At 44.4% G+C, this 25,044-nt stretch overlaps 1 protein-coding gene across 1 annotated transcript in view; it reads right to left on the bottom strand.

The window, feature by feature from the left end:
* Positions 1-20,585, bottom strand: part of AGO2 (argonaute RISC catalytic component 2) — a 65,878-nt gene extending 45,293 nt beyond the window's left edge. The window contains 1 exon segment of the mRNA XM_030503689.1: positions 20,373-20,585. Coding sequence (XP_030359549.1) covers positions 20,373-20,403 — 31 coding nt within the window. The 5' untranslated portion in view covers positions 20,404-20,585.
* Between the last annotated feature and the right edge of the window lie 4,459 nt (positions 20,586-25,044).

Raw genomic sequence — 25,044 nt, 5'->3', positions numbered from 1 at the left:
TGTTTACCATCATTTTTCACCACGATTTACCACCATAAGTTGCTCCCACTAATGATTTCAGCCATTCTCTTGCTTCATCCTTTGCGGCTCATCATTACACTTATCTTTACGTCCATCTTTCCATAACAGAATGTTCCCATCTGAAAACCAAGTCCTAGCATTAACATTATTCTATGGTTTTTGGTGATCCATGGATTTGATGATTCCATGATCCCCATATTTCGATTTTCTGCCCAGGCTCCTGGCATTTGTATATTAACATTGCCTCTTCTGCACACACTGCATCCGAGCTGCGTTAACACCATTACCTGGTCTATTATCAACATTAATCAACTATTATCAATATTAAGCATTTCCCTTCTCTTTGCTGTCTATTTTTATGCCGTCTAACACTTCCGTTCCTACTGCCACATCCCAATTCCACTTCCTTTTTCTGTGCCAAATTTGGTACATCATGCCTAGTTTTCCGAAATACAGAAAAAAATGAAGCTTATAAGATTTAGAAGCATAAAGAAGAGCATCATTGAGGGGGGAAAACCCCTACAAGCTATGTATGCTGCAAAATTAAGTAGTTTTGTCATTAAGCAACACATCCTCCTCCCTCTGTATTAAAATGGGATTGTTCAGTACTTCTCACAGGGGCGTAATGAAGCTTCTCTATCTGTAAGCATTCAGGGATCAACACAAACACATGTTGCTCAACAACATGATTACATTCCTCCACTGGAGTTTTAGCGACAAACAGTAAACACAAATGAGGGCATATATTCACTTTTGAGAATAACATGAAACGCTGAGAGCAGCACAGACTCCTGGGGAAAGATGTGATCACACAGTTCAACAACCTGTACATCTGAGGGAGAAAAAAACCCAGATCCAAGGTATTCCGAAAGCAGGACAACTACCACCCTCTAGGTTCATGTTAAACATCTTATTTTTTTCCAATGATTTCTTTTTTACCATCCAATAAAAACCAAGAAGCTATTTCTGGCTCAACTCCCCAGACAAACTTATTTAGGGCAGGGTGTTGTTTCAAAGAGATAAGTGCTGTTTATTAAGCAGCAGCACTGACCCGATAAGCAGTCAACCTATATTTTTGCTGCATAAAACAGACACGTATGTGTTAACTACAGAACTAAGGGATGTGCATTGAACTTCAAGGGAAAAAAACTAAGTATTACAAGTGTTGATCTGAATTCACTTTTTGGACAACTGTATCAAATTAAGAATGTAAAATCAATCTCTCTTGTGTAAGAAGCATTACAGCAACCAACCGTGAAGTGTAGAGTCACAAAATACTGAATTTGGTGTAGAAAGGAGAGGATAGAGCATTATTACTCTTTTCTATCAAAGAAAAAAGCATGAATCTCAATCATAAAACACAACTGCTACCTTTGAAGTGATTCAGGTGCCCCAACTCCTTGTTCAAGCACTGCAAAACACCCGTCACTCACCCACTTTTAAATGTGACAGAAGCTGTACAGATATGAGAACGCTTTTCTAAGCACCAAGTTCTTACTAGGGAGGTTTTGCAGCGTGGTGAGGGGTGTTACAGAGGATACTGCAGGACACTGGCGCTTGGGGTGATGCTCTGCCCACGGAAACCTGCCAAAATTCATACCCCAACACACGTTATTTGCTCTATTCCTGTTTTTCGGAGACTCCTTCAAGAACACAGATGATGCTTTCACAGAGACAGTATTTCAAAGCAGTGGAAAATGCATACCTGGATTTTACTTTAAAGCTCTGTTAAGGGAAGAATGAACAGAAAGATGGAGACTAATATACCAGGGCGTCCAAATGATAAGTATCAGAAGCTCCTCACCCATTTGCTAGATGGTAACTTGAATAATGAGAACGTTTCAGCCTTGATATGATGACTGGGACCATCAGGAGCCTCATTTTAAAGGTGTGCATTAAGGTAAGCTGGGTATTGAATGATGAGGTACCAGTATACTGTCTTAAAGCTTATTTTTATCATGAAAAAGAGACTTCCTATTATAGTTCATTCAATTTACATAAACTAGATGTTCAGAGTTATCAATCTAAAAACCCTGTGATTCAAGGATGCTGGAGAGGGACTCTTCATCAGGGACTGCAGCAACAGGACAAGGGGGAATGGGTTTAAACTGAAACACGGGAAGTTCAGGTTGGATATAAGGAAGAAGTTCTTTACTGTGAGGGTGCTGAGGCGCTGGCACAGGGTGCCCAAAGAAGTGGTGAATGCTCCATCCCTGGCAGTGTCCAAGGCCAGGTTGGACAGAGCCTCGGGTGACATGGTCTAGTGTGAGGTGTCCCTGCCCATGGCAGGGGGTTGGAACTGGATGATCTTAAGGTCCTTTCCAACCCAATCTATTTTATGATTCTGTGATTTCTAACAAAGAAAAAGAAACCCGAAAAGTGACAGATACTAGAAAAATAAGTCTCGAGGCAGTTTTTTGAAATAAAATTAATAATCAAGTAGAATTACTCTGTTGAAAGGGATGGCAAGGGAAAGGTGGTGGTAGAGGAACTCTGCGCAGCCACATCAATGCTGCTTTAGAACAAATACCAAGTTTTACAAATTGGAAACAACACGAGGCTGTCCCTGTGTGTGCTCCTACTCCAACGTGTTACTGTGGGTCAAAATTGGAGACAGGAGTGACTCAAGTAGCCAGCTTCTAATATACAAGGTGTGAATGAGCCACACTTGTGGATGAGGGTGTCTCAGCTCTGCTCCAAAATCCATGCAATTATGTGATACAGATTTTTCAGGACCATTTAATTTGCATCCATTTCCCACACTTAGAGCTTTCATTTCTTCTGTCCTTCGTTCTCCATCATTTCTTAAAGCTTACCTGCTGCTCTGCTCAGCACCCAGCAGCGCTGCCAGTCAGCACTAAACTTGCACATGGATGTTTTCTGTTAGTAAAGAATTATGCAATTTTAATGTGCAGTCAGAGGCCCAATGAGTTACTAAATAAGGGGCCAAACTGCTTGCATCTAAGGGCTTGTCGACACAGGAAATCGTCTGAGTATAATTATACCAGTGTAATTATATCACTAAGTTTCCCTGTGTGGCAAGTCCTAACGTATCAGGTGATGTTTTCACAACTCAAAGCATGTTTTAGCACTGGGCTAATGCAACTTATGTTGGTCAATAGGATGTCTCTCTAAACCCATTCTTATAAAACTATAGTCTTTAAATGAAACTAAAGTGAAGGAAGGAAAACTCGTTTGGAAGCTCCACCTTCAGGTAAGGTTTTTAGTATCAGACAACAGGGAAGCTCTTCCGGATCATCACTACGGGTGCTTTCAGATATTGCTGTGCAATAACAGATGTACATTTCAAAGTATTTTAGATACACTGATGACTTGATACCCAAGTATTGAATAAAAGGCCAAATTTCATGTTTGGATAGAGAGTTATAAAGCAATTCAATACGTAATTCAATTCTCCTGCAGTACTTGATGTGATCTACCTTGCCTTGCCAACCCCAGCCTTGTAGACAGCACGGACTATACAGCCACTGATATTCATTGTCAGCTACTGATTCCATCACACAGACACAGAAAGGAGGCATTGCCCCACAGAAAAATTGGGGTTTAGTATCTTGTCCTCAACTAGTGATCAGCTATTTTGCCTCCAGAACTGCGGGAAACAAAGAAAATGACAAATGTGTTCATCATGATGAGGTTAAAAAGAAGAAAGACTGGCAAAGGAACAGACACATCTGTTGGAAAAGGCTTTCCAGGAGCTGCTGTAGAGGTGCTGAGTGTCCTCAACATAGAATAACATAGGTTGGTAGGGACCAGGTTGACTTGTCCAGTCAACTTTGGAGTATCTTCAAGGACAGAGTTTCCACAACATCTCTTACAACCTATTCCACTGTTCAATCACCCCCATGGTAAAATAAGTTTGCCTTACGCAAAAGTTATGGAGTTTCCTGTGCTCCAGCTTCTGTCCATTGCCCTGCTCTGGTGCACCTGCAACAAGTCTGGCCCTGTCTTCTCCATAGGTTCCCCTTGGGTGGTTGTAGGTAGCCAGAAGGCCACCCTTCAGCCTTCTCTTCAAGTTGAACAAACCTGATTCTTTCTGTCTCTCCTGGCATGCCAGGGTCTCCTTCCCCATAGCCACCTTGGTGGCCTGTCACTGGGCTTGCAAATGGGTAATGTTCTCCTTTGGGACTGCAAGCTGAAGTGGGAGGACGGGAGACTTGGAGAAGGGACACCCCATGGTGCAGGAAACAGGATTTCCACAAATAGTTATTCAAATACCAGTAATAGAAGGAATTCAGAAAGAATGTGGAAAACATCCAATATGAATCGTTGACAGGACCTCCACAGAATTTAAGTATTTTATTTACATATATACATTATCACAGCAAGAAAAGGAATATAGGGAGTTGAGCCTTTTCTTTTTAGGACCCAACTAACCAGAAAAAACCCCAAAAAAACCCAACACAAAACCAAAAGAAACCCACATCTTTGGGCTGTCTACAGTCTGGGTTTCATAAAGGAGTTTAACTTTCACACTGGCTTTCTGTTAAGAACCGTTAGAGAAAGATAGGAGAAAGGCTGGTAGTGTTCTCTAGGAGATAAGGAAGACTCAAAGCTGCAGCTCCTAGTCCCTTGATATCATAGGAGTAGAGGAGTCTATATGGAACCTCTATGTCTGTCTCTGCTGCTCATTAAACATGTTTTAGAATAGAGAAGCTAAAAGTTCTTCAGGCAAGTTGCAGCACTGTTCAATTAGATGATGCACAACAAATAAAGGTAACAGACTTGCTGGTTACCCCCAAGAATTCACCAAACCATGAGGAAAGCACTGGAGGGAGCAGACCTGATGTGACCAGAACTTCAGTTAAATCTAGCATCTGTTCCAGCATCATCTTAAATATCAACTACTGAAGGTTCTTTACTCAAGTATGATTGCCAGATTTAATGAAGTTTTCTGCTAATAATACATCCTCTATCAATGTACTTGGTAGAGCCCAGTAAATAACCAGATAAGCAACTGGAAGGAATGGAAATAGGTGAAGAGCAAATGGGAAAACCAATTCTTACCTTTTTTGTGCAAAGAAAGTACATGTAAAACTACTGAGAACGACTCATTGGCCACTTGCTGAACTCCCTGCACTGCAGTAAGTTGTACAGCAAAGTGGTCACTGGACACATCAAAATCAATTTTGAGGTTGCTTCTCCTTTAACTTGGTAGCAATGTAATAAGGTAGCACTGTTAATGATGCTTTATTTGCCCAGAGCCACATTTCTGCTTTGAAACAGGTCACAACTCTAGCTATACACACCTATGCATGCTCCAGCACGTGGGTTTAGGTTGTCACTCATATCCATCCACTGGGATCACTGGATCTGCAGATCACCATTTCCTTTTCTTACAGCTCAAGCTCACTTACTTCTTGTTTACCAGTATGCCTAAAGGCTGGATTTGTACCATCTTTGTGCACCAGAGTGCATTCCACCTCTGAACACGCACCCCATAATCTCTTATAAGATACACAATTTACCAGCTGTGTATCACCCCACAGCTGGTAAATGGTTATTTTCCTAGGACGGCTCCTAAAATGCTGCCCACAGTTAGACCACTTGGGGATGGGGGATCTCTGCTCCCCATCACATTCAGGCTGTTCCTGCACTCCCAAGCACTTGCTCATCTTAGGCCATCACATCTCTTACATTTACACTTACAGAATCAGAGTGGTTTGGGTTGGAAAGGACCTTAAAGCTCATCCAGTTCCAACCCCCTGTCACGGGCAGGGACACCTTCCACTAGAGCAGGGTGCTCCAAGCCCCTGTGTCCAACCTGGCCTTGAACACTGCCAGGGATGGGGCAGCCACAGCTTCTCTGGGCACCCTGTGCCAGCGCCTCAGCACCCTCACAGGAACTATTTTCTTGCCTTCCTCACCCCATTTTTTTTGCATATGTTCCATTTCTGTTTGTTTTTCTCACTCTGACCACATATAAACTGTGCCCACATCTTGTCAAGGACTCAAATATGACGCCTTTCACATAATTTCGGATGCGGTCCCTCTCTAAAGGGTCTCCTGGTCTCTCAGTGAGCAGCCTCCACACGTTCTACTCACAGCACACGGCATATACCAAGGTGGGCTATCAGAGCTAGGGCTGCTTCAACACTGATGAGCAAAAATGAAGGAGCTGTCCTCATATTTGGTCATATGTTAAGTCCCACATATGACGACTGAGATGTTTTAGATCTGTACCAGATTGCTTCTCATTTCTTAGTGTCATAGTACGAAATTAAATACCTTACCAAGGAGTCAGTGTTAGATAAACAGCACTGCCTTCAAACTGTAATCTCATTATGTTCAGCAGACCTAATCTAGACATGGTTTTTACTGACCAATTGTCACTTACTGCAGAAGAATTCAAGCAATGTTAACTCTGGAGTCAACCCTTTTATCTAGTGGAGGATGTCCCTGCCTGTGGAACTAGGTGAGCTTTAAAAGGTCCCTTCCAAACCAAACCAGTGTATGATTATTTTGCCTGGAATAAATAATCAGTTACAGATCTACAGTCCTCTCGATTATCTTGGATACTTATTGACTTCTGCAAGATAAGAAGCATGATCTCTTCATAGTGCCAGAGGTGATACGATCCACAGAGACCAGAATGACTCCCAGACACCAATGGTCGCAACAAAGAGATGAAAAGGAGAAACATCAATTTATCTTGCTTTGTACATTCTGACCATGTTTCAAATAAGAATATGTAAAAGACTAACAACAAAATACCAGAAAACCAAAGAGGAAGAGATCAATGCTCCAGCAGAAAGCAGCAGGCAATAGACTAAGAATGGTTCTTTCCAGCCCACAAGCTTCTTCTGGACAGCATCAACTATCAGAAGACACCACGTGTCAGTACATTCTCCCTGTGCCCTAGATCTTCAGAGCTATCCCCCAAGGTTTTGAATACTAACAAGCTGGTTCTCCCCATTCTACTGGCCTCCTGCAAGCAGGATGAGTGGTGGAAGAGCACATCTATCCCTACTGTTTAGCAAGCCAGGTGGCTTAACTGATCCTTATACTCAAAACTGTGCAGACTACGATTGAAATCCTTCTTAAGGGATGCAGACAAATGCTTTTAATTACAAACTGCAGTGTTGAATTAAGTCATCCAAATAGTGAGCCTCATGCAAACAATGGAGGGGATGCTTATGGCTTACCCGCAAGTCAGCAACCCAGTTGAAAGTTAAATTTGCAAAGAATCTCCCATCTTCAGGCAAACCTCTACTCGATGAAGGGGGAAATGGAGAACATTCTTAGTGCTATTTATCACACTTCACCAGAATGATTCATTCACTTTTCCGTGCCTTAGAAAATGATGTTGAACTAATTCCAGATGCCTCTTCTGACAATTTGAAATAAAGAATACAACAGTAATGCCTTCATTTGTAAGGAGCAATGCCTCCATTCTATACAATCTCTGTTCTCTGCCACTCCAAAAGGCCTATGGAGATCATATACACATCTTCTAAGAGATGAAAACCCCCACCTACTAGCACCTATTCCTCCCTTCTTGCTGCTTCTAAGACCAGAAATTCTGTATTCATCATCCCACATTTCCCTTCCCTTACCCCTCGTTTGCTGAAATGTCACATTTTGGTTAGCAAAGAAACTTGGCTCCCCCTCCTTCTGAACAGCTGACACTTGGAACTGCGTAAATATATAGGAAACAGCATAACCCACCTTCACTGTCTTTAGTTTTTAATTATTTCATTTTTAAGTCACTACAGGGCTGGTAAACCACGAGTTCTTTATACATCAGCATTGACTCTTCCAGTAATATTTACTTCGATGCACAGACTGAAGTTTCCAAAGTGCTTGGTGTGAGTATCAGTCAAACAAGTGCTTGCATTCAGTCCCGAGGGGAGCACGTAGCCATTCCAGCTAGTGCCGGATGCAGACCTGAGCTCTGTGAGGGGTCCTAAGGCCCAAATCCCCTGCATTAAGTACTTCAACACCTTTTGAACACACAAACTGCCATCAAATAACACCATTAGTACTGTACATCTCACTATGACACCTCTATACCCTGAAGTCTCAGTGTTTCATAGGTTTTCCTTTTCCCATATTAGGAATAGTGGGAACTGGTCTCTATTATAGCTCACGAGCGGCCACACTGGATAGGTTAAACAGATGGTGTCCCCCACACTGGATAGGTTAAACAGATGGTGTCCCCCACACTGGATAGGTTAAACAGATGGTGTCCCCCAACAGAAGGACATGGAGCTGTTGGAGCGAGTCCAGAGGAGGCCACGAGGATGATCAGGGGCTGGAGCATGTCCCGTATGGAGCCAGGCTGAGAAAGTCGGGGCTGTTCAGCCTGGAGAAGAGAAGCTGCGTGGGGACGTCAGAGCAGCTTCCAGTGTCTGAAAGGGCCTACAAGGATGCTGGAGAGGGACTCTTCATCAGGGACTGGAGTGATAGGACAAGGGGTGATGGGTTCAAACTGAAACAGGGGAGATTTAGGTTGGGTATAAGGCAGAAGCTCTTCCCTGTGAGGGTGCTGAGGCGCTGGCACAGGGTGCCCAGAGAAGCTGTGGCTGCCCCATCCCTGGCAGTGTTCAAGGCCAGGTTGGACACAGGGGCTTGGAGCAACCTGCTCTAGTGGAAGGTGTCCCTGCCCATGGCAGGGGGTTGGAGCTGGATGAGCTTTAAGGTCCCTTCCAACCCAAACCAGTCTGGGATTCTATGATTAAGTCACCTGAACCGGAGTTGTAGTTCTCAGCACAACCTTCCTACCAACACCTTTCCCTTCCTCTCCTTCTCCTTCCCGATCCCTTGCCCCTCCATCCCGTGTCTCTCCTCTGGCCTTCTCTGTGATTAGAGACATCCTTGCCCACATGCACACAAGCTCCACCAAGCTTAACAAGCTCTAATGGCTTGGGCTTTACTCTGTTGCCATTGGCATGTCTTTCTAGAGTGCTGGAAACTGGTACCACAGAGGCCCCAAATCCACGTTTCCTGTGGTATTCACATTATATACAATGTAATGAAACGCAGAAATTATTTGGCCTCAGCTTATTAAAGAAAGAAGCACAAAATACACTGTATTTTGTGCTGTACCTTTGTGAGCACAGTTATAACCTCCAGGCTTTGGCTAGGAGTATTTTTATATAAAATCTAAAAATAAAAATGTTGTTTTCATGCCTAAAATATTTTCTTATTTACAAAACTTGAGTGTTGAGCTGTAACTCAGCCATGCTCTCCTTGAAACAGAAATCTTTTCCCATACCCACGCTGGATTAATCTCCAAAAACATGAACGTTCCATGGCTTAGGTTCAAAATAGAAAAGTCACAGTTAAAAGCTGAGGTTATGCTTTATTTTATCATTTGAGATAGCGAAAGCAGCTGGAGGAGCATCTCCAACATGCAGGAGATCCAACAGCATCTAATGCGGTTTCAAGAGATAAGGCTGTGGTTTTCAGCATCACTGAAAAGAGAGGTAAAATGCAGGTTGATAATCATGGAATAACTGAGATATAACGGGAGTGGAGGGTTTCAGCACAACTCCCCTGTGAGAACTGGGTTTTTCCTATTACATCTGAGGTATTTTTCCCCTCCACCTGCTTCTTGTAAGCAACTTAAGTTCTCTTATTAGTTGATACAAACCAAAACTCAGCTGTAGCACTGTGCCCCCACAGCCATGAGAGCAACAACATGGGAGGAGACCCCAAATAATGGCATCTTCCTATAGGGAGATCCAAATCCCCACTGATTTTTGGGATTGAGTGCGCCCTCAGCAAGTTTGCCGACGACACCAACCTGTGTGGTTCGGTTGATAGGCTGGAGGGAAGGGATGCCATCCAGAGGGACCTTGACACGCTGGTGAGGTGGGCCGATGCCAACCTTATGAAGTTTAACCAAGCCAAGTGCAAGGTCCTACATCTGGGTCGGGGCAACCCCAGGCACTGCTACAGGTTGGGCAGAGAAGAGATTCAGAGCAGCCCTGCAGAAAAGGACTTGGGGGTGTTGGCTGACAAGAAGCTTAACATGAGCCGGCTTCAGTGTGCACTTGCAGCCCAGAAACCAACCATATCCTGGGCTGCATCAAAAGAAGCGTGACCAGCAGGTCGAAGGAGGGGATCCTGCCCCTCTACTCTGCTCTTGTGAGACCCCACTTGGAGCACTGTGTACAGTTCTGGTGTCCTCAACATAAGAAGGTCATGGAGCTGTTGGAGCGAGTCCAGAGGAGGCCACGAGGATGCTCAGGGGCTGGAGCACCTCCCGTATGGAGCCAGGCTGAAAAAGCTGGGGCTGTTCAGGCTGGAGAAAAGCTGTGTGGAGACCACAGAGCAGCTTCCAGTATCTGAAGGGGGTCTATAAGGATGCTGGAGAGGGACTCTTCCTTAGGGACTGCAGTGGTAGGACAAGGGATGATGGGTTCAAACTGAAACAGGGGAAGTTTAGATTAGATCTAAGGAAGCAGTTCTTTACAGTGAGGGTGCTGAGGCACTGGAATGGGTTGCCCAGGGAGGTTGTGGGTGCCCCATCCCTGGCAGTATTCGAGGCCAGGTTGGACGGAGCCTTGGGCCAGATGGTCTAGTGTGAGGTGTCCCTGACCATGGCAGGGGGGTTGGAACTAGATGATCTTAAGGTCCTTTCCAACCCAAACCATTCTATGATTCTATGATAGTCTTCTCTGGAAATAATTTTCTCCTCTCAAAACCTTACTCCATGTGATACCTTGTCCTGGAAATTCCCGTTTTTAGTCTGTGCCTTGTTTTAAGGATTGTGTGAAAGGTAAGTCTAAAGAAAAAAGGCACATACAAGTTTCCTACCGGGAGGCCTAAACCTCCACTGAAATTTTACATTAAAGGGGATTTGCAAGTCAGAAACAATGAAGAAGAAAATGCCACTGCTGTATTCTAATCACACAGCGAGACCCAAACAATAAAGCTTCACTTCCTTGCCCTGGTGGGAAGTTTCCTCCTTCTGAATGAAGCTCTCACTTTTTAAATAACACACACCCTTATGCAAACGTTCTGAATCCATGTGAATTATTTCTAAGCATTCCTTCCTTAAATGTTCTTCCCAAAAAGAAATGTTCTGATTCACCGAGACTTTCATTCTTCTGTCACTGTCATTTCTACCTGCACTTGGGTTTCATTCTTCATTTTATTTGCTTGCGGTTTGGAGGGTTGGTGGTTTTGGGGGTTTTCTTTTTAAACCTATGTCTGTATCAGCCTTCTCAACAGAAATAATTGAGTCAGAAAGAGCTGAGGTTGACAAGTATTCTTGTTTGAGAAGCCTCCCCTCTCACCAACAGCTCAAAACGCCCTGCTCTCCCAAAGTCTTGTCCTCCACATGATGAAGATTACAGAAACGATGGAGGAGGGTGATGGGCAAGAGAGCACAACCAACAGAAAACCCAGCAGAAAGGGAGCTTTCACTGCAAACCACAAGTTGTATGAAAGGACAATGGAAGAAGTTCAGTATCAAAGGAGCAGCGAAGCCAAGAACCCAGCAACATTTAGATAGGAATTTACCCTCTGTATGAATAGATGTCTGTCCTTTAATAGTAAACACTGGCTAAACAAGTTTCAGAAGCTATATAATAAGGCCCCAGTAATAATTATGTTTTAAAGCCTTATTCATCTGCATGTCAAGTTGAACTTCAAACAATTTTTAGATTGATCTAGCTAAGCCAGTGAAACCTCCCCTCTTGGGAATCCTTCTAAAATTGGCTTATTTAAAATAAATCTACATTAGCACATCCACACACACTTCCTACTACTAAATTACAATTTAAATTTCATTATTTTCTCACATTAATAAGCTCTATCGTAGGTTTCATGATTGAACTAAGAACACACAAAAAAGCACCACGAAGACAAAAAGTTCTAAAGCTCCAATCTGTGACATTAGCAGCTCGAGCAGAGCCACCCACAGTATCTAACACTGCCTGCCAAGGGCGCCCAGAAAAGAATTACAACTTTCTTTTTCTCTAGACTACATATGAAATCATCAACTTGACCACCTGTACGCAGATCTGCGCTGTAAAACCAGCAGAGTCTCAAAAGTGTGTTTTCGAGCTCCCCAGGATGACACGGAACCATAGAATCATGGTTTGGTTGGAAAGGACCTTAAGATCATCCAGTTCCAACCCCCTGCCATGGGCAGGGACACCTCACACTAGACCATGTCACCCGAGGCTCTGTCCAGCCTGGCCTTGAACACTGCCAGGGATGGAGCATTCACCACTTCTCTGGGCACCCTGTGCCAGCACCTCAGCACCCTCACAGCAAAGAACTTGTTCCTTACACCTAACCTGAACTTCCCCTGTTTCAGTTTGAACCCATCACCCCTTGTCCTCTTGCCACAGTCCCTGATGAAAAGTCCCTCTCCAGCATCCTTGTAGCCCCCTTCAGACACTGGAAGCTGCTCTGAGGTCTCCATGCAGCTTCTCTTCTCCAGGCTGAACAGCCCCAACTTTCTCAGCCTGTCTTCATACATGCTGAGATAAGTTGATTCCTCAAAAGACTAAAGACCTCATTTTTGCTCCGCAGCCCCTTTGCTTCAGTCACAGCCTGACACAGGTTGGAAGTGATATAATGAGACATAAAATCCACATATTGTTTAAACATGTGGTTTGAGATTTATACGTGTTTGATGGAATTATGTGCTATGTGATTTAACTCTTCCCACAGGTGAAAGAGTTAACATTAAGCATATTCTCCACCTTCTGATTATAAAGCAACTTGTACAAGGGAATGCAATCGGGTTGTTGCCAGAAAAGCCGTTCGGAAAGCCATGTGGAGCCCAAAACAGTGCAGATGTATGTAGTGATTCTGTATTAACTGAGAAGTTAAATATTTTAACACTTCTCTCAAAGATAGAGGCTTTCACGACTCCAGAGCTATCACAGCATATATTAACACTGGGACCCGGGCCATAACAACTTCACTTCAGGCAGTAATAAGCCCACATACAACTTAAGCTGGTGTAAGACAGAATCAGCATCAAAAGAGAAGTCCTGCCTTCACGCAGCTGTTCAGTTTGCCCTATGATCTCCAAACCTGTGTTATCATGAGCATTCCTGTGGAGAAACAAAGCAGCTAAAACTAAATAGGAGGGGGAATGAACCACAGAGTGATTTGGGTTGGAAGGGACCTTAAAGCTCATCCAGTTCCAGCCCCCTGCCACAGGCAGGGACGCCTTCCACTAGAGCAGGTTGCTCCAAGCCCCTGTGTCCAACCTGGCCTTGAACACTGCCAGGGATGGGGCAGCCACAGCTTCCCTGGGCAGCCTATCCCAATGTCTCACCACCCTCACAGTAAGGAATTTCTTCCCCATATCTAATCTAAATCTACCCTCTTCTAGTTTAAAATGATTCCCCCTTGTCCTATTCACTACATGCTCTTGTAAAAAGTCCCTCTGAAGGCAAGGAATGAAAGGGCCTTGGTCTGCCTGACAGCGCACAAGGCAGCCTCCCACACTAACGCCTGCATGACCATGTCTCTCAGCACCAGGGCTGGATTAGGCTGGTTTAAGATGAACATAAAACTACAGGTCGACATATGGACAGCTCTGAAATCTACTTTCAGCAATGAAGAGTTTTATTTTTCAGTTGCCTGTTTAATGAAGGTTGAATGGAGAGGATTGAAGAGGGACTTAAGCAGTGGTGGGACAAGGGGGAACGGCTTCAAACTGAAGGAGGGGAGATTTAGATTAGATATCAAGCAGAATACCTTCACTGTAAGATGGTGCTAAGGTGCTGGCACAGGGTGCCCAGAGAAGCTGTGGCTGCCCCATCCCTGGCAGTGTTCAAGGCCAGGTTGGACACAGGGGCTTGGAGCAACCTGCTCTAGTGGAAGGTGTCCCTGCCCATGGCAGGGGGCTGGAACTGCATGAGCTTTAAGGTCCCTTCCAACCCAAACCGTTCTGTGACGATTCTATGATTAAAACCTACAACAAAGACAAGACACAACTGAGCAGCACTGGCAAAAAACAGAAGAGGACACATTACAACAGGAAAGAATGAACTACTTTCAATGTATCTGTGATTAAAAAGAAAAAACAACATGAAAACCTGTTTCACAACCCAAATACAAACAGAATTTGGCAGCACTGTGGAGAGCTCAATGAGGACTAAATTCAAAACACAACACTGATGGCAGCAAGAGGGAAAAACATCAGAGCAAGCTTTGGACTGACTTGGTTATTTCATTATCAACAGTACTTCCCCATCTGAGTCAGTGCTTTGCTTCTACCATGGCTGCGTCCAGTTTTGTGAGGTCACACAGTTTGAAAAGAACCCCAAAATTTCCTTTCTAGAAAGCCTGGTCACCAGGTACCACATGGATCCACAACTGCAGCAATGCTGTAAAGAAAGATATTTAGGAGAAGTGGTTTTCCTTAATAGAAAATGCAAAGAGAAACCACAAAAAGAGATGAAATAATGCTCACACTAAAACTTTAACAGCATGAAGTTTACTCTGGAAAAAAGGAAAAGCAAAATAAATTAAAATGGAAAAGTTAAAGTGAATTGCACTAACCTATGGTGCTCACTAAAGACACACACAGACACCAGCTAGTAAAAGAGTCATGAGCATACAAAAACATGGGCATCACCTCAGTCTCAGGATTTAAAAACCCACTTCCTGGACAGTACTAAAAAGTCTCTTTGAAGCACAATTTCCTAGAAATGGATACCAAAGAGAACTGTGTACTAACAAACTACCACTCCGGTGTAAGGCATGAGCTAAGACTGGACTTGCTTAGTGTATCTGGGCATGATGCTTTGCCTTTTACTTTTCCCAATTTTGATAGTATAAAGCATATAAAGAAATGTTTAAGTTCAACTTCGGGTGTTACAATAAGCGCGGAAAGAAACCAAAAAGCCCCTGCACCGAGCTGGAAAGTGCTGCACTTCCCTAGTCAATAGGAGAGGAGATACCTGACATTCTAGTGGGCTGCTTTTGTGTGTTCATCAGAAAGGATGCACCGCACTAAAGCAAAGTAATTGGACAATGCATGGAACAGATCCCTACCCACAGCCACTACAGTTAAAGCTACGTAATATTTTCCACCAGCTATTTTTTTTCCTAGTTCATAACTTACCAAAAATAAGATACTGGAGGTGGACTTTTTCTTCATTTTCAAATTTAGTAATATTTTCTGGTAGGCTGAGTATTAGAAATTCCAGCACTAAAAATATGAGCAAGTATTCTGCTGAAACGTGAAATGAGGCAATATACAGCAAAACTTTGACAAGTCTTACGAGTTTTGTACAGCCGTTGTCAGCACATGCTCAGCCAACACGAAAAACACTTTCATTAGGCATGTAAAGTTCCTAATTAGTTAGAACTGTGTGTGTCTGCAAAGCCAATTCAGCAGTTAGAAGTTTACTGTGATCATCAACTTGATGTCTGCAATTCCTGGAAGGCCAAAAGTATTTAGAAGGGCTGGTTTTTTAAACGGAAAAATCTTTCCCTCCTGTGCTAAGTGGGTAGAAGACAGGCTGAGAAAGTTGGGGCTGTTCAGCCTGGAGAAGAGAAGCTGCGTGGAGACCTCAGAGCAGCTTCCAGTGTCTGAAGGGGGCTACAAGGATGCTGGAGAGGGACTCTTCATCTGGGACTGTAGAGATAGGACAAGGGGTGTTGGGTTCAAACGGAAACACGGGAAGTTCAGGTTAGGTGTAAGGAAGAAGCTCTTTACTGTGAGGGTGCTGAGGCCCTGACACAGGTTGCCCAAAGAAGTGGTGAATGCTCCATTCCTGGCAGTGTTCAAGGCCAGGTTGGACAGAGCCTCGGGTGACATGGTTTAGTGTGAGGCGTCCCTGCTCACGGCAGAGGGTTGGAACTGGATGATCTTAAGGTCCTTTCCAACCCAAACCATTCTGTGATTCTAAGAATAGACCATAATAATCTAAGACATATTTTCTCTCACAGAGCTAAAGCACTGAACTCCCTTTCCCTCTGTGAAATAAAGAATGGTGTGACAGCAGTGCAGGAGAGGGTGTACAAATTGTGAAAGCTGTACTTCCCTGGATGTCAGGAAGGTTTGGCTGTTCCTCTGTTCTCTTTCTATATCCACTACAACACAGCACTAAGTATGTATGAGCACATGACAATCCTGCAAAAGTGAAAAACTTCAAGACAAAAGAAAACTAAGTGTACAAAATCCCATCGAACTGCAACCAGTGAGAGAATCACTGCTGAAAAACCAGGTTTCACTTTTCAGACAGCAAATAGCACAGTTCACAGAGGAGAAAGTCTGGTTCACACGTATGACAACATCAATTATCTTTTCATCAAATGATTACCTCATCTTTAAGCTACCTTAAGACTACACAGCTAACTGAAACAACAATAGACCATCTTTGTCTTAGGAAAATACACTGGCCACGACAATACACTTGAAAAAGTGAACACTGATTTTTGTAGGTTGTGATGTGGTCAAATCTAATTCAAATTTAAGGAAAAATTCTCAGGTAAAAAGGAAGAGCTGAAGCTGTACAGTAAGTTCTCGTTTCCTCTTCTATGTGTGGCAGCTTACAATGAATTTCAACATGATTTGCTGCCTAAAATTAAGCCAAAGAAAGTGGGCAGCTCCGTGATAGCCACAGAGCTGCCACAGTAAGAGCAGGACCAGATCCATCCCCAAAATAATACAAGAAACCTCTCTAATAAGGGAAGGACAGACCCTTGACAGGAGGTACATGGGAGCTCTTGCTGCTAAGGGGATGCTGGTGAATTTGAATTCCATAAGGCCACACAATGCCATTTCTACCACCCCAAGCAAAGCATGAGCACACCCTTCCTGGCACCACATTTTAGGACTAGGGAGTCCTAAAGAGAATGAACATCCAACCATCACATACCTTCAATATATAAGAGTTCAAAACAAGCACACACGCTGAAAAACAACAAGAGAGACTTAAAAGTTACAACAGCCTATTAACAATTCCAGAGAGGTAATTTCCAACTAAATGACAAGTGAGAAAATAACCTCAATTTCACTAGTTTGATAGAGGGCTCAAAATTGTTTCTTCTGCTAGAAAAAGGTTCTATTTTACATGCAAAGCCATAACCCCCTTCACGAAGACACTCTTCTTCAGACAACTGCTGCTCTAACAATAAATTAAGACCATGAGAAGCAGACAAAAATCAAATATCCTTTCACAGAATGAAAAGAGAATCTATAGCAGGCAAAGTTTAGAATTTATAACTACAAGAACACGAAGCAGGGTAAGTTACAGAAGTTTACACAAGTGTTAATCAATTCTTTAAAGTGACAGTATTTTTATTATGCTGCGTTGACATTTTCCTGTCCTTCTAGGAAAAGATATAACAAAACGTAGCAGTATCAAACTTACTTATTTTCTTAACTAAAACCCATCATTTTCAGATTACTTTTCAGTGTCTTGAAGGCAAAACTAAGGCACATGAGTGTAATGTTTCAGCTAATTCAACACCAACTCAAGAACTCAAACAGTATTTGGGAAAAGGGAGCAAGGATCGTAGGTTTTCTAACCACAAACCCAGTGATTCCATGATGTCCCCTTTTGTATGAAATAAGCTCTTCCTCCCAATGTAACAGCATGTTAGAACAAAGTTTCCACGCTGAGCAGCAATTTTCTGAAATTAGTCAGATACAGCCTCCTAACTTGCTTTATACTGTGTCCAGAACAAGAATGAAGATGAAAATAGCAAACCCTGTGGCAAATTGAGCGATTACACTGGCAGGAGGCCAGCACCACAGGCACCCTCCGAGCAGGCTGGCTGCAGTGTCCAGTCTGGCAACAGGAGCTGGAAAAGCAAAGTAGCTTCTATGCAGCAGCAACATGAAGAGAAGCAAACGGTGGCGAGATCTAAGTTGGAGGAGATATGAAAGGAGCATTTACATGGTGTCGAGGATGTGCTGACATGTAGAGGCTGAGTTCTTGTGCATTCATGGCTCAGTGAATGGCTGTAAACCACACTTCTTGCTCACTCCTTCGAGCAGGATTTCAGCACACTTTCATTTTATAGGTATCAGATTCACATATGGAAGGGAACTTGCGCTGGCAGCTTGCAGGCCACACGTAGCCTTCCACAAGGCCACTAAGCATCCTGCTGACAGTCCCTGTTTCCAGACTGGTTCACAGTACAGGCCAGCTCTCTTAAAATACTCAAATCTGGTGTGGAACAGGAAGCTGTCTGGACTGCTAGAAGCCACTGAGCTAAGGCTCTCTATGGATGATTTCACAGGAAGGAAACAGAGAGCCTCACGATACAGCGAACAACTTGCAGCTCATACCCCAGAACAGACACCGTCACTGCCCAGCTCTGCGCAGGGGGAAAGGGCTGAGCCACAGAGATAAACTAGGAAGTAAACAAGACAGAAGATGAGCTTGGCTGGAGGGAAGAGAAGAGCAGGAGCCTGAGACACACACCACTAACGTGTAGCAATGCAGGATTTCGTATAAGTATAGTGGTTGTTCTATCAAGAGCCCAAGGTTAAGAGAGGGTTGTTCCAGTAAGAGGAAAATACCCTTACACACGGAACACAGGCCCCTGATGGTAAACAGCAGCCACCAATGCTGGTGTGTGTGTAAGTAGGATCATTCCGAGTGAAAGGGATAGTGGTAGGGTCAGGTACACAGCAAATAAAAGAAGATAAAGAGACTCCCACACATAAAACTACTCTCAGCGCATGCACTGGTGGTATTTTCAGTTATTTGCCTCCTTACGTACAATTTCAACAAAGACGTAAGAACAGGAGGAGAACATCACAGCAGCATAATCTGAGCACTGTGAATACCTGTAAACTGAAAGTATACCTGTACCTGAGCAAGAGAACCTGACACTAGAAGCCACCAAATGATTACATCGATAGTTACACACACTTATTGGCACTGAAATGTGCAAATGATGTTAAACATGAGAGCAGCAGTCTGGATACACACAGCAGCACAGAGCTATCTTCCTGGGGTGTCTAGTTAAAGTCTCCGTGAACTGTAGAAAGAAAAGCAAGAAAGGAAAAACCAGAGGAGCTGTACTCTAAGAGGAAAGCAATAATCCTGCTTGTCTGTCTTGATTCTTCTTGATTTTCTTCAAGAAAATCAAATCAGAGAAAAAAAGAAGCCAGCACCTAAGATCTTAAGGTAGGAATGCTCTTACTGTAGAAGCATTTGCAAGAGAAGCAAAAGACATCAGTAACAGGTCCTGTATTTCACCACACTATTCTTTGCTAGATTACCTCTCTAAGGGAAAAGATTTTATGCTAAACTGTTGAGCACAGTAATCTATAATAAAGTTCCAAGTATTTTGAAACTTTTTTAGAAGAAAACTAGGGACCAATCACCCAAACATCATGGTTCCTACACAGGAATTCTCACCACAGTAACAGCCTAACACCAAAAGGAACAACCACCTCATAAACAATATCTTTCCCCTAAATAATGTTAAATGTCCCTGAGTGAGTTGGTAACCCTTCTTCTGTCCACATTCATTTGTCCTTTGCTCGCAGATTTCATTCCATGACAGAGCCTGAAGACATCCAAGGAAGCCGATAACCTCTTCCAGTCCTCCACAACACGTGGATACGGTTTTACCTACACTTAAACACCACAAACTCGCACAGCACACAGCGACAAACGCAACCACAGCGGCCTGAACTTCTGGGACGAGTATCCCCGGCTACCCCCGGAGGATGCAGCCGCTACGAGGATCTGCGAGGGAGGAAATGGAGACCCCGGTCGGCTCCGCGCTGCCAGCAGGAGGCTTGAGCTGGCAGGAACAGCGAGCGCTGGCCTGGGGAAGGCAGCACGTAGCGCACAGCCGAGGGGACACCCCGGGGACGCACCGGCGGCGGCCCACGGAAGGGCAAGGCGGGGGGGATCTCTGCCGTCTCCCCCTGCCCAAGCAGCGGCACCCAGAGCCCCGTGAGGGGACCCGTGTCCTCGCCCTCAGGCCGGGGCCAGCCTCCCGCCGCGGCAGAGGGAGGGGAGGGCAAGGAGAAGGCGACCCTCCCCTCAAAGGGGCCTCCGGACACGCAGGCTCGCTCACCGCCCTCCCCGAGGTGGCGGCAGCGGCCTGACCCCTCCTTCCCCGGCGAGCGCGGCCGGCCGCGGCCTCAGCCAGGCCCGAACACGGCGGGGAGGGGGGGGACGATCGAGAAGGGTCCTTCCCTCCACCCCAGCGCCGGCCCCGGGCGCCTCGCCACGCTGAAGGGACGGGCAGAGGTGGCCGCTGAGGGGGGCTCATGCCCGCGCTGACAGAGCGCCTCATGCGCCAGCGGTGTGTTCCCCCCCCGCCTCACACCACAAACGGGCGCCGAGCGCGAACCCCGCCGCCGTCCCCCCGACAGAGACCGAGCAAAGAGGGAGCTCGGAGGAGGGAAAGGAAAAGGGCCGAAGCCTCACCGGGTCCGGCGGAGGTGGCTCCCGGGTACATGTCTCCGTGTGCGGCGGCGGAGGCGGCGCCTCTCTCCAGGTCCCTACCGCGGCGGCAGCTCGAGGGGAGGGAAAAGAAGGGGGGAGGAAAGAGGTGAGCCCGAGCCCCGGCTGCGCTGTGGGGGGAAAAGGGAGGAGAAGGAAGGGGAGGGGAAGGGGAGGAAAAGAAAAGGGGAAAGGAGGGAAGGAAAGAAAAAAAAAAAGAGAAAGAAAAGAAAAGAGGGAGAAGGGCCGGACTCGCGCCGCGGAACCGGGTTACTCGGCGGCACTGAGGAGCGGGGAGGTGGGTGGGGAGAAGGGAGGAGCCGCGAGGTCACGGGGAAGGGGCGCTCCGCCCGCTGCCGGCTCCGCGGGCCCCGCGCCGGCGGGAAGGGAAGGGAAGCGGAGCGGGGCGGGCGGCTCTGGGAAGGGGCCCCGCTCCCCGGCGGTGAGGGGGGGGGGGGGGGGGGCGGCCAGGCGGCCATAAGTTCGCCTCCTTGTCCCCCTGACATCAATTCCATCGGCTGGATCCGAGCAGCAAGCCGTGCCTCAGTACTCAGGCACGTTGGGCTTTGGTCCTACAGCATGGCAATGTGGCTAAGCAGACACCGACCATGTGTAGCAGGAGCCTTTGTAGGCCCTGCAGTCGCCCACCAAGATGAACCATGGCTCCTTTTAAGCAAACCTTTGCCATAGGCATGTGCAACATCAAACTAAAAGTGTATGCCGCAGCCAGGACTGCTAGAGACTTGATTTGTCTTTCAATGAAACCTTGCAAAACAACTGTGTGCCTCTCGCGCTCTCTAAACTATGTCTCCTTCAAGGCAGTTTGCCTACCTATGCATGCTTAAAAAGGATGCTGGAATGGCATCAGTATTACATGTAATGCTTGATCTTCAATGCCCTGTTTACTTGAAAATTAGCTTTGTTTCTTTTTGGATAGGGCCTTGGGCGACATGGTCTAGTGTGAGGTCTCCCTGCCCATGGCAGGGGATTGGAACTGGATGAGCTTTAAGGTACCATCCAACCCAAAACATTCTATGATTTCTTTTATTCTGCCCTATGAAACAAAGGCAACACTGCTGTGAAAACCTCAGATCAGGCACCCTGTGGATCTCACACCTCTACACCACATCCACTTTTCATTGTAGCTATGAAACTCGGCTGTGGTGTGGTACCTTACTGTTGTACAACCAGATTATTTCTCTTTGTATGTATATACAGGGGTAAACCAACTAGCTATAATGTTCATAGAATCATAGAATGGTTTGGGTCGGAAAGGACCTTAAGATCATCTAGTTCCAACCCCCTGCCATGGGCAGGGACACCTCACACTAGACCATGTCGCCCAAGGCTCTGTCCAACCTGGCCTTGAACGCTGCCAGAGATGGAGCATTCACCACTTCCTTGGGCAACCCATTCCAGTGCCTCACCACCCTCACAGTAAAGAACTTCTTCCTTATATATAACCTAAACTTCCCTGGTTTTAAGTTTGAACCCATTACCCCTTGTCCTGTATTGAGGTATTGATCAGTATGACGCACTGAGACCCAGGAGATACCAGTGACAATGATTCCTCCAGGAACTGTCATCCTTTTATAATCTCCTCATTGGCACCTCTTCCTTTCAGGAGGAGAAATAGGAAAAAAAACCACCCTTGAACATGCTAAGGAGGCAAAGAGCAAGTTAATGATGGTCGCTTCCACCAGATGTTAACTACAGAATTACAGTACAGCAGCTATGATCCAAACTTTCATTCACCTGCTCCATTTTGATGTGGAAGCCTTTAAAAGCAAATAATACAGTTCTCATCCCAAACCAGTCACACCCCTTCAAAGTCAACTGAATTCCTTCAGTAAATGTTATCTGCCAAAGGCTGAGGCAAACATACTGCTTGAATACTTCATCGATCAATTAATATCCTCCTTCACCAGTTCGTATTTGAAGGGATAGAGAGGCATCTCCCTGTTTCAGTTACATCAATTGTATGTTTACTCTTCCCTTTGGCTCATACTTGTAGATGTTCAAGGGTTGCTATTAACAGCTCAGCTTTCACTTCAAGTGCACTGTTCCTGAAACCATTGTCACCACTAGAGTTTCCACTGGAGTGATTTTGGATTTGTCTGCATTCCAAGCTCCTCAAGTTGCTGGAAAGTAAAGACTTACCAGTAACTATAAACAAATAAAGGACCAAATCATGGGTCAACTTCAGTCCTAGAGTAAAGCCAAGTAGCTCTAGCAAAATTAGAAACAAGAGAGCTGGCAAAGGGGTTGCTGTTTTCCTCTCTATGAGGAGCTGGGTAACATTTTTGCTCAACCACCAATAGTTTCCAGTCTGTGCTATATAATCTTACTGGAGGCTGAAAACGGGGGTGGAGAAATCCCCCAAAAGGAGACAGAAGAGAGTTATCTGAGGCAAATCTGGCCTTTCTGCTATATTAGATAGGACTAAATGCTGAGGTGACAGGAGACACCACGCAGTCCCTGTATCAACGTCTATTTTTTGTATTATATTTAAATCAATGTTTGATCTGATTAGGAAGGTAACTCCCTCTGACATTATGCATACTGTCATGCCTGTTAGAGCCTGTACAAGAGACAGTAAATATACACTGATAGGGTTCTAGAAAAACCCACTTGACTAATTTGGTTACCCTGACTAGCAGCATTGAGCTAACCTCCATCAGATCGTGTTTGGAGGCGTGTGGAATGAGCTTAATACAGCCTTCCAGGGAAATGGCCATCTCTGACAAACCCCAAATTATCTCACTGTTGGACATATAAACACAAATAATTCTGTCTCAGCTTTTTATATCATTCTTCTTGTGAAATCCTGTCCTGAAAGCAAGAACCAGTGAAGCTCACATGCTGAAGGGATGCACCCACATGGAACTTCATCTGATACCTAACTGAGTTGCAAAAGAAAAGAACAAGAAGTAGATGATGGTATTCTGTTAGCAGTTTGAAAACAGCAAGCTAACAAGCAACAGAAGATAGGTGAAATATAGGGGGACGTTTCCCAAAACACTAAATGCATATCCCACATTTCATTCAGGCTCCACAGGATACTCTGCAATTGATTACAGAAATACTCTGGGAAAACAGAGATCCCAAACCTAGCACTTAATACCTGGAACACCCTAGAGTGCAATCTACGTGGATTGATTTAAAGCTGATTTTTGTGGTTTTGCACTTGATAAGCAAAAGAGCTTATTACTGTTTATACAGGACTGAAGACTTGTACAATCAGTTAAATAATGTTTTATTTAAGTACAGTTTTCTCATGTAGAAGTCCTGCTGTGCCTCCAGGCTCTTTTCATGCTAGTACGCACTTCCAGCAGCATTTCTGTGTTACTGACGAGAGTTACAGCTCTCTTCCACCTCTGATCACACGCTCACTTTGGGCCGTGTCACCTGCTTTATTACTAATGCTTTCTGTCACTGACAATTGTAGTTTTGGAGCACAGTGAAACCTGACCAGGTCTTAGTGGGCAATTCCACCCAAAAAAGACTTCGGTTCCTGAAAACGTTTGGGCTGAAAGAGCAGTTTGAAAGCTCTATAAAAGCATTCTTTTATACATGCTCTTTATATGTGATATTAACAATTATAGCATGGTATAAGAACATTTAAATCCTATAAAGTGATATAAACATTTAAATCAGGTTTCTTTAGGGAAAGGAGTGACTGTTGGACACATTTAAATCCTATAAAGTGATACAAACATTTAAATCAGGTTTCTTTAAGGAAAAGAGTGACTGATGGACACAATACCCATCAGAACTGCTGGATTTCAAGCTGGTATTTCCCAGAACTGGTATCTCTCAAAGAATGAATTATCAGTTTTGGAAAAACTGAGCATTTTCTAATCATTTTGGAAGCAAAGTTAGTATTTAGGAACAGCTTTTAAAATAATTTATATCAGCAGTGGCAATCTGGGGTAAATATTTATATACAAATAGGCTAGTGACAAATGATATGTCTTTTCATGACAAAAGATACATTGATCTAAGGACCCTTCCCTTTTTAAGCTAAATTAATTAACCCCCACAGTTTATAAATGGCTTTTAGTCACTGGTAACAATGATACAGTGGCAAAAAATTTTATGCAGAGCAGAAAGATGTAGATTTTATTCTTAACTTGGAGGGGATTTAAGCTTCCATTTTCCAGCTCTCAACTGGCCTGGCTTTTAAGATGTTATCCCAGAGTGCCTGCATTAGACTTCTCATATCCTCTGTTTTCTGCTTTACATATAAAATCAGACCAAAAGTGAAGAAGACCACGACTCTGTGATCTAATGTGTTGACATGGTTACAAAGACTTTGAGGGTTCTGGTCCCCTCCTCGTGGACTGTTCATTATTTTACACTTACTGATTTAATCCAAATTAATGCCTGGCAGAGGGACCAAAACCTGATTTTTGTCCTATTACTGTCCTAATTACTAAGCTACAAAGCCACATTTGATTTCTTTTGCCAAATCAATTGCAATATTTATTTATAAAAACCCCCAAAGTATTTATTTTATTACATTACTAACTTCAGTTCACTCAAGAAAGAACTTTTCTGAGTGACCAGTACCAACAATGCAAGCACTATGAAAAAGATACAGCACCACCTATTGGGGATATGTTACGTATGCTGGTTATTACAGTTTTAAGTAGTA

The sequence above is a fragment of the Strigops habroptila genome, chromosome 1 (assembly GCF_004027225.2).
Source record: "Strigops habroptila isolate Jane chromosome 1, bStrHab1.2.pri, whole genome shotgun sequence".
Taxonomy (NCBI): Eukaryota; Metazoa; Chordata; class Aves; order Psittaciformes; family Psittacidae; genus Strigops; species Strigops habroptila.
The sequence above is the reverse complement of the archived record's forward strand: the minus strand, read 5'-3'. Positions and strand labels throughout refer to the sequence as shown.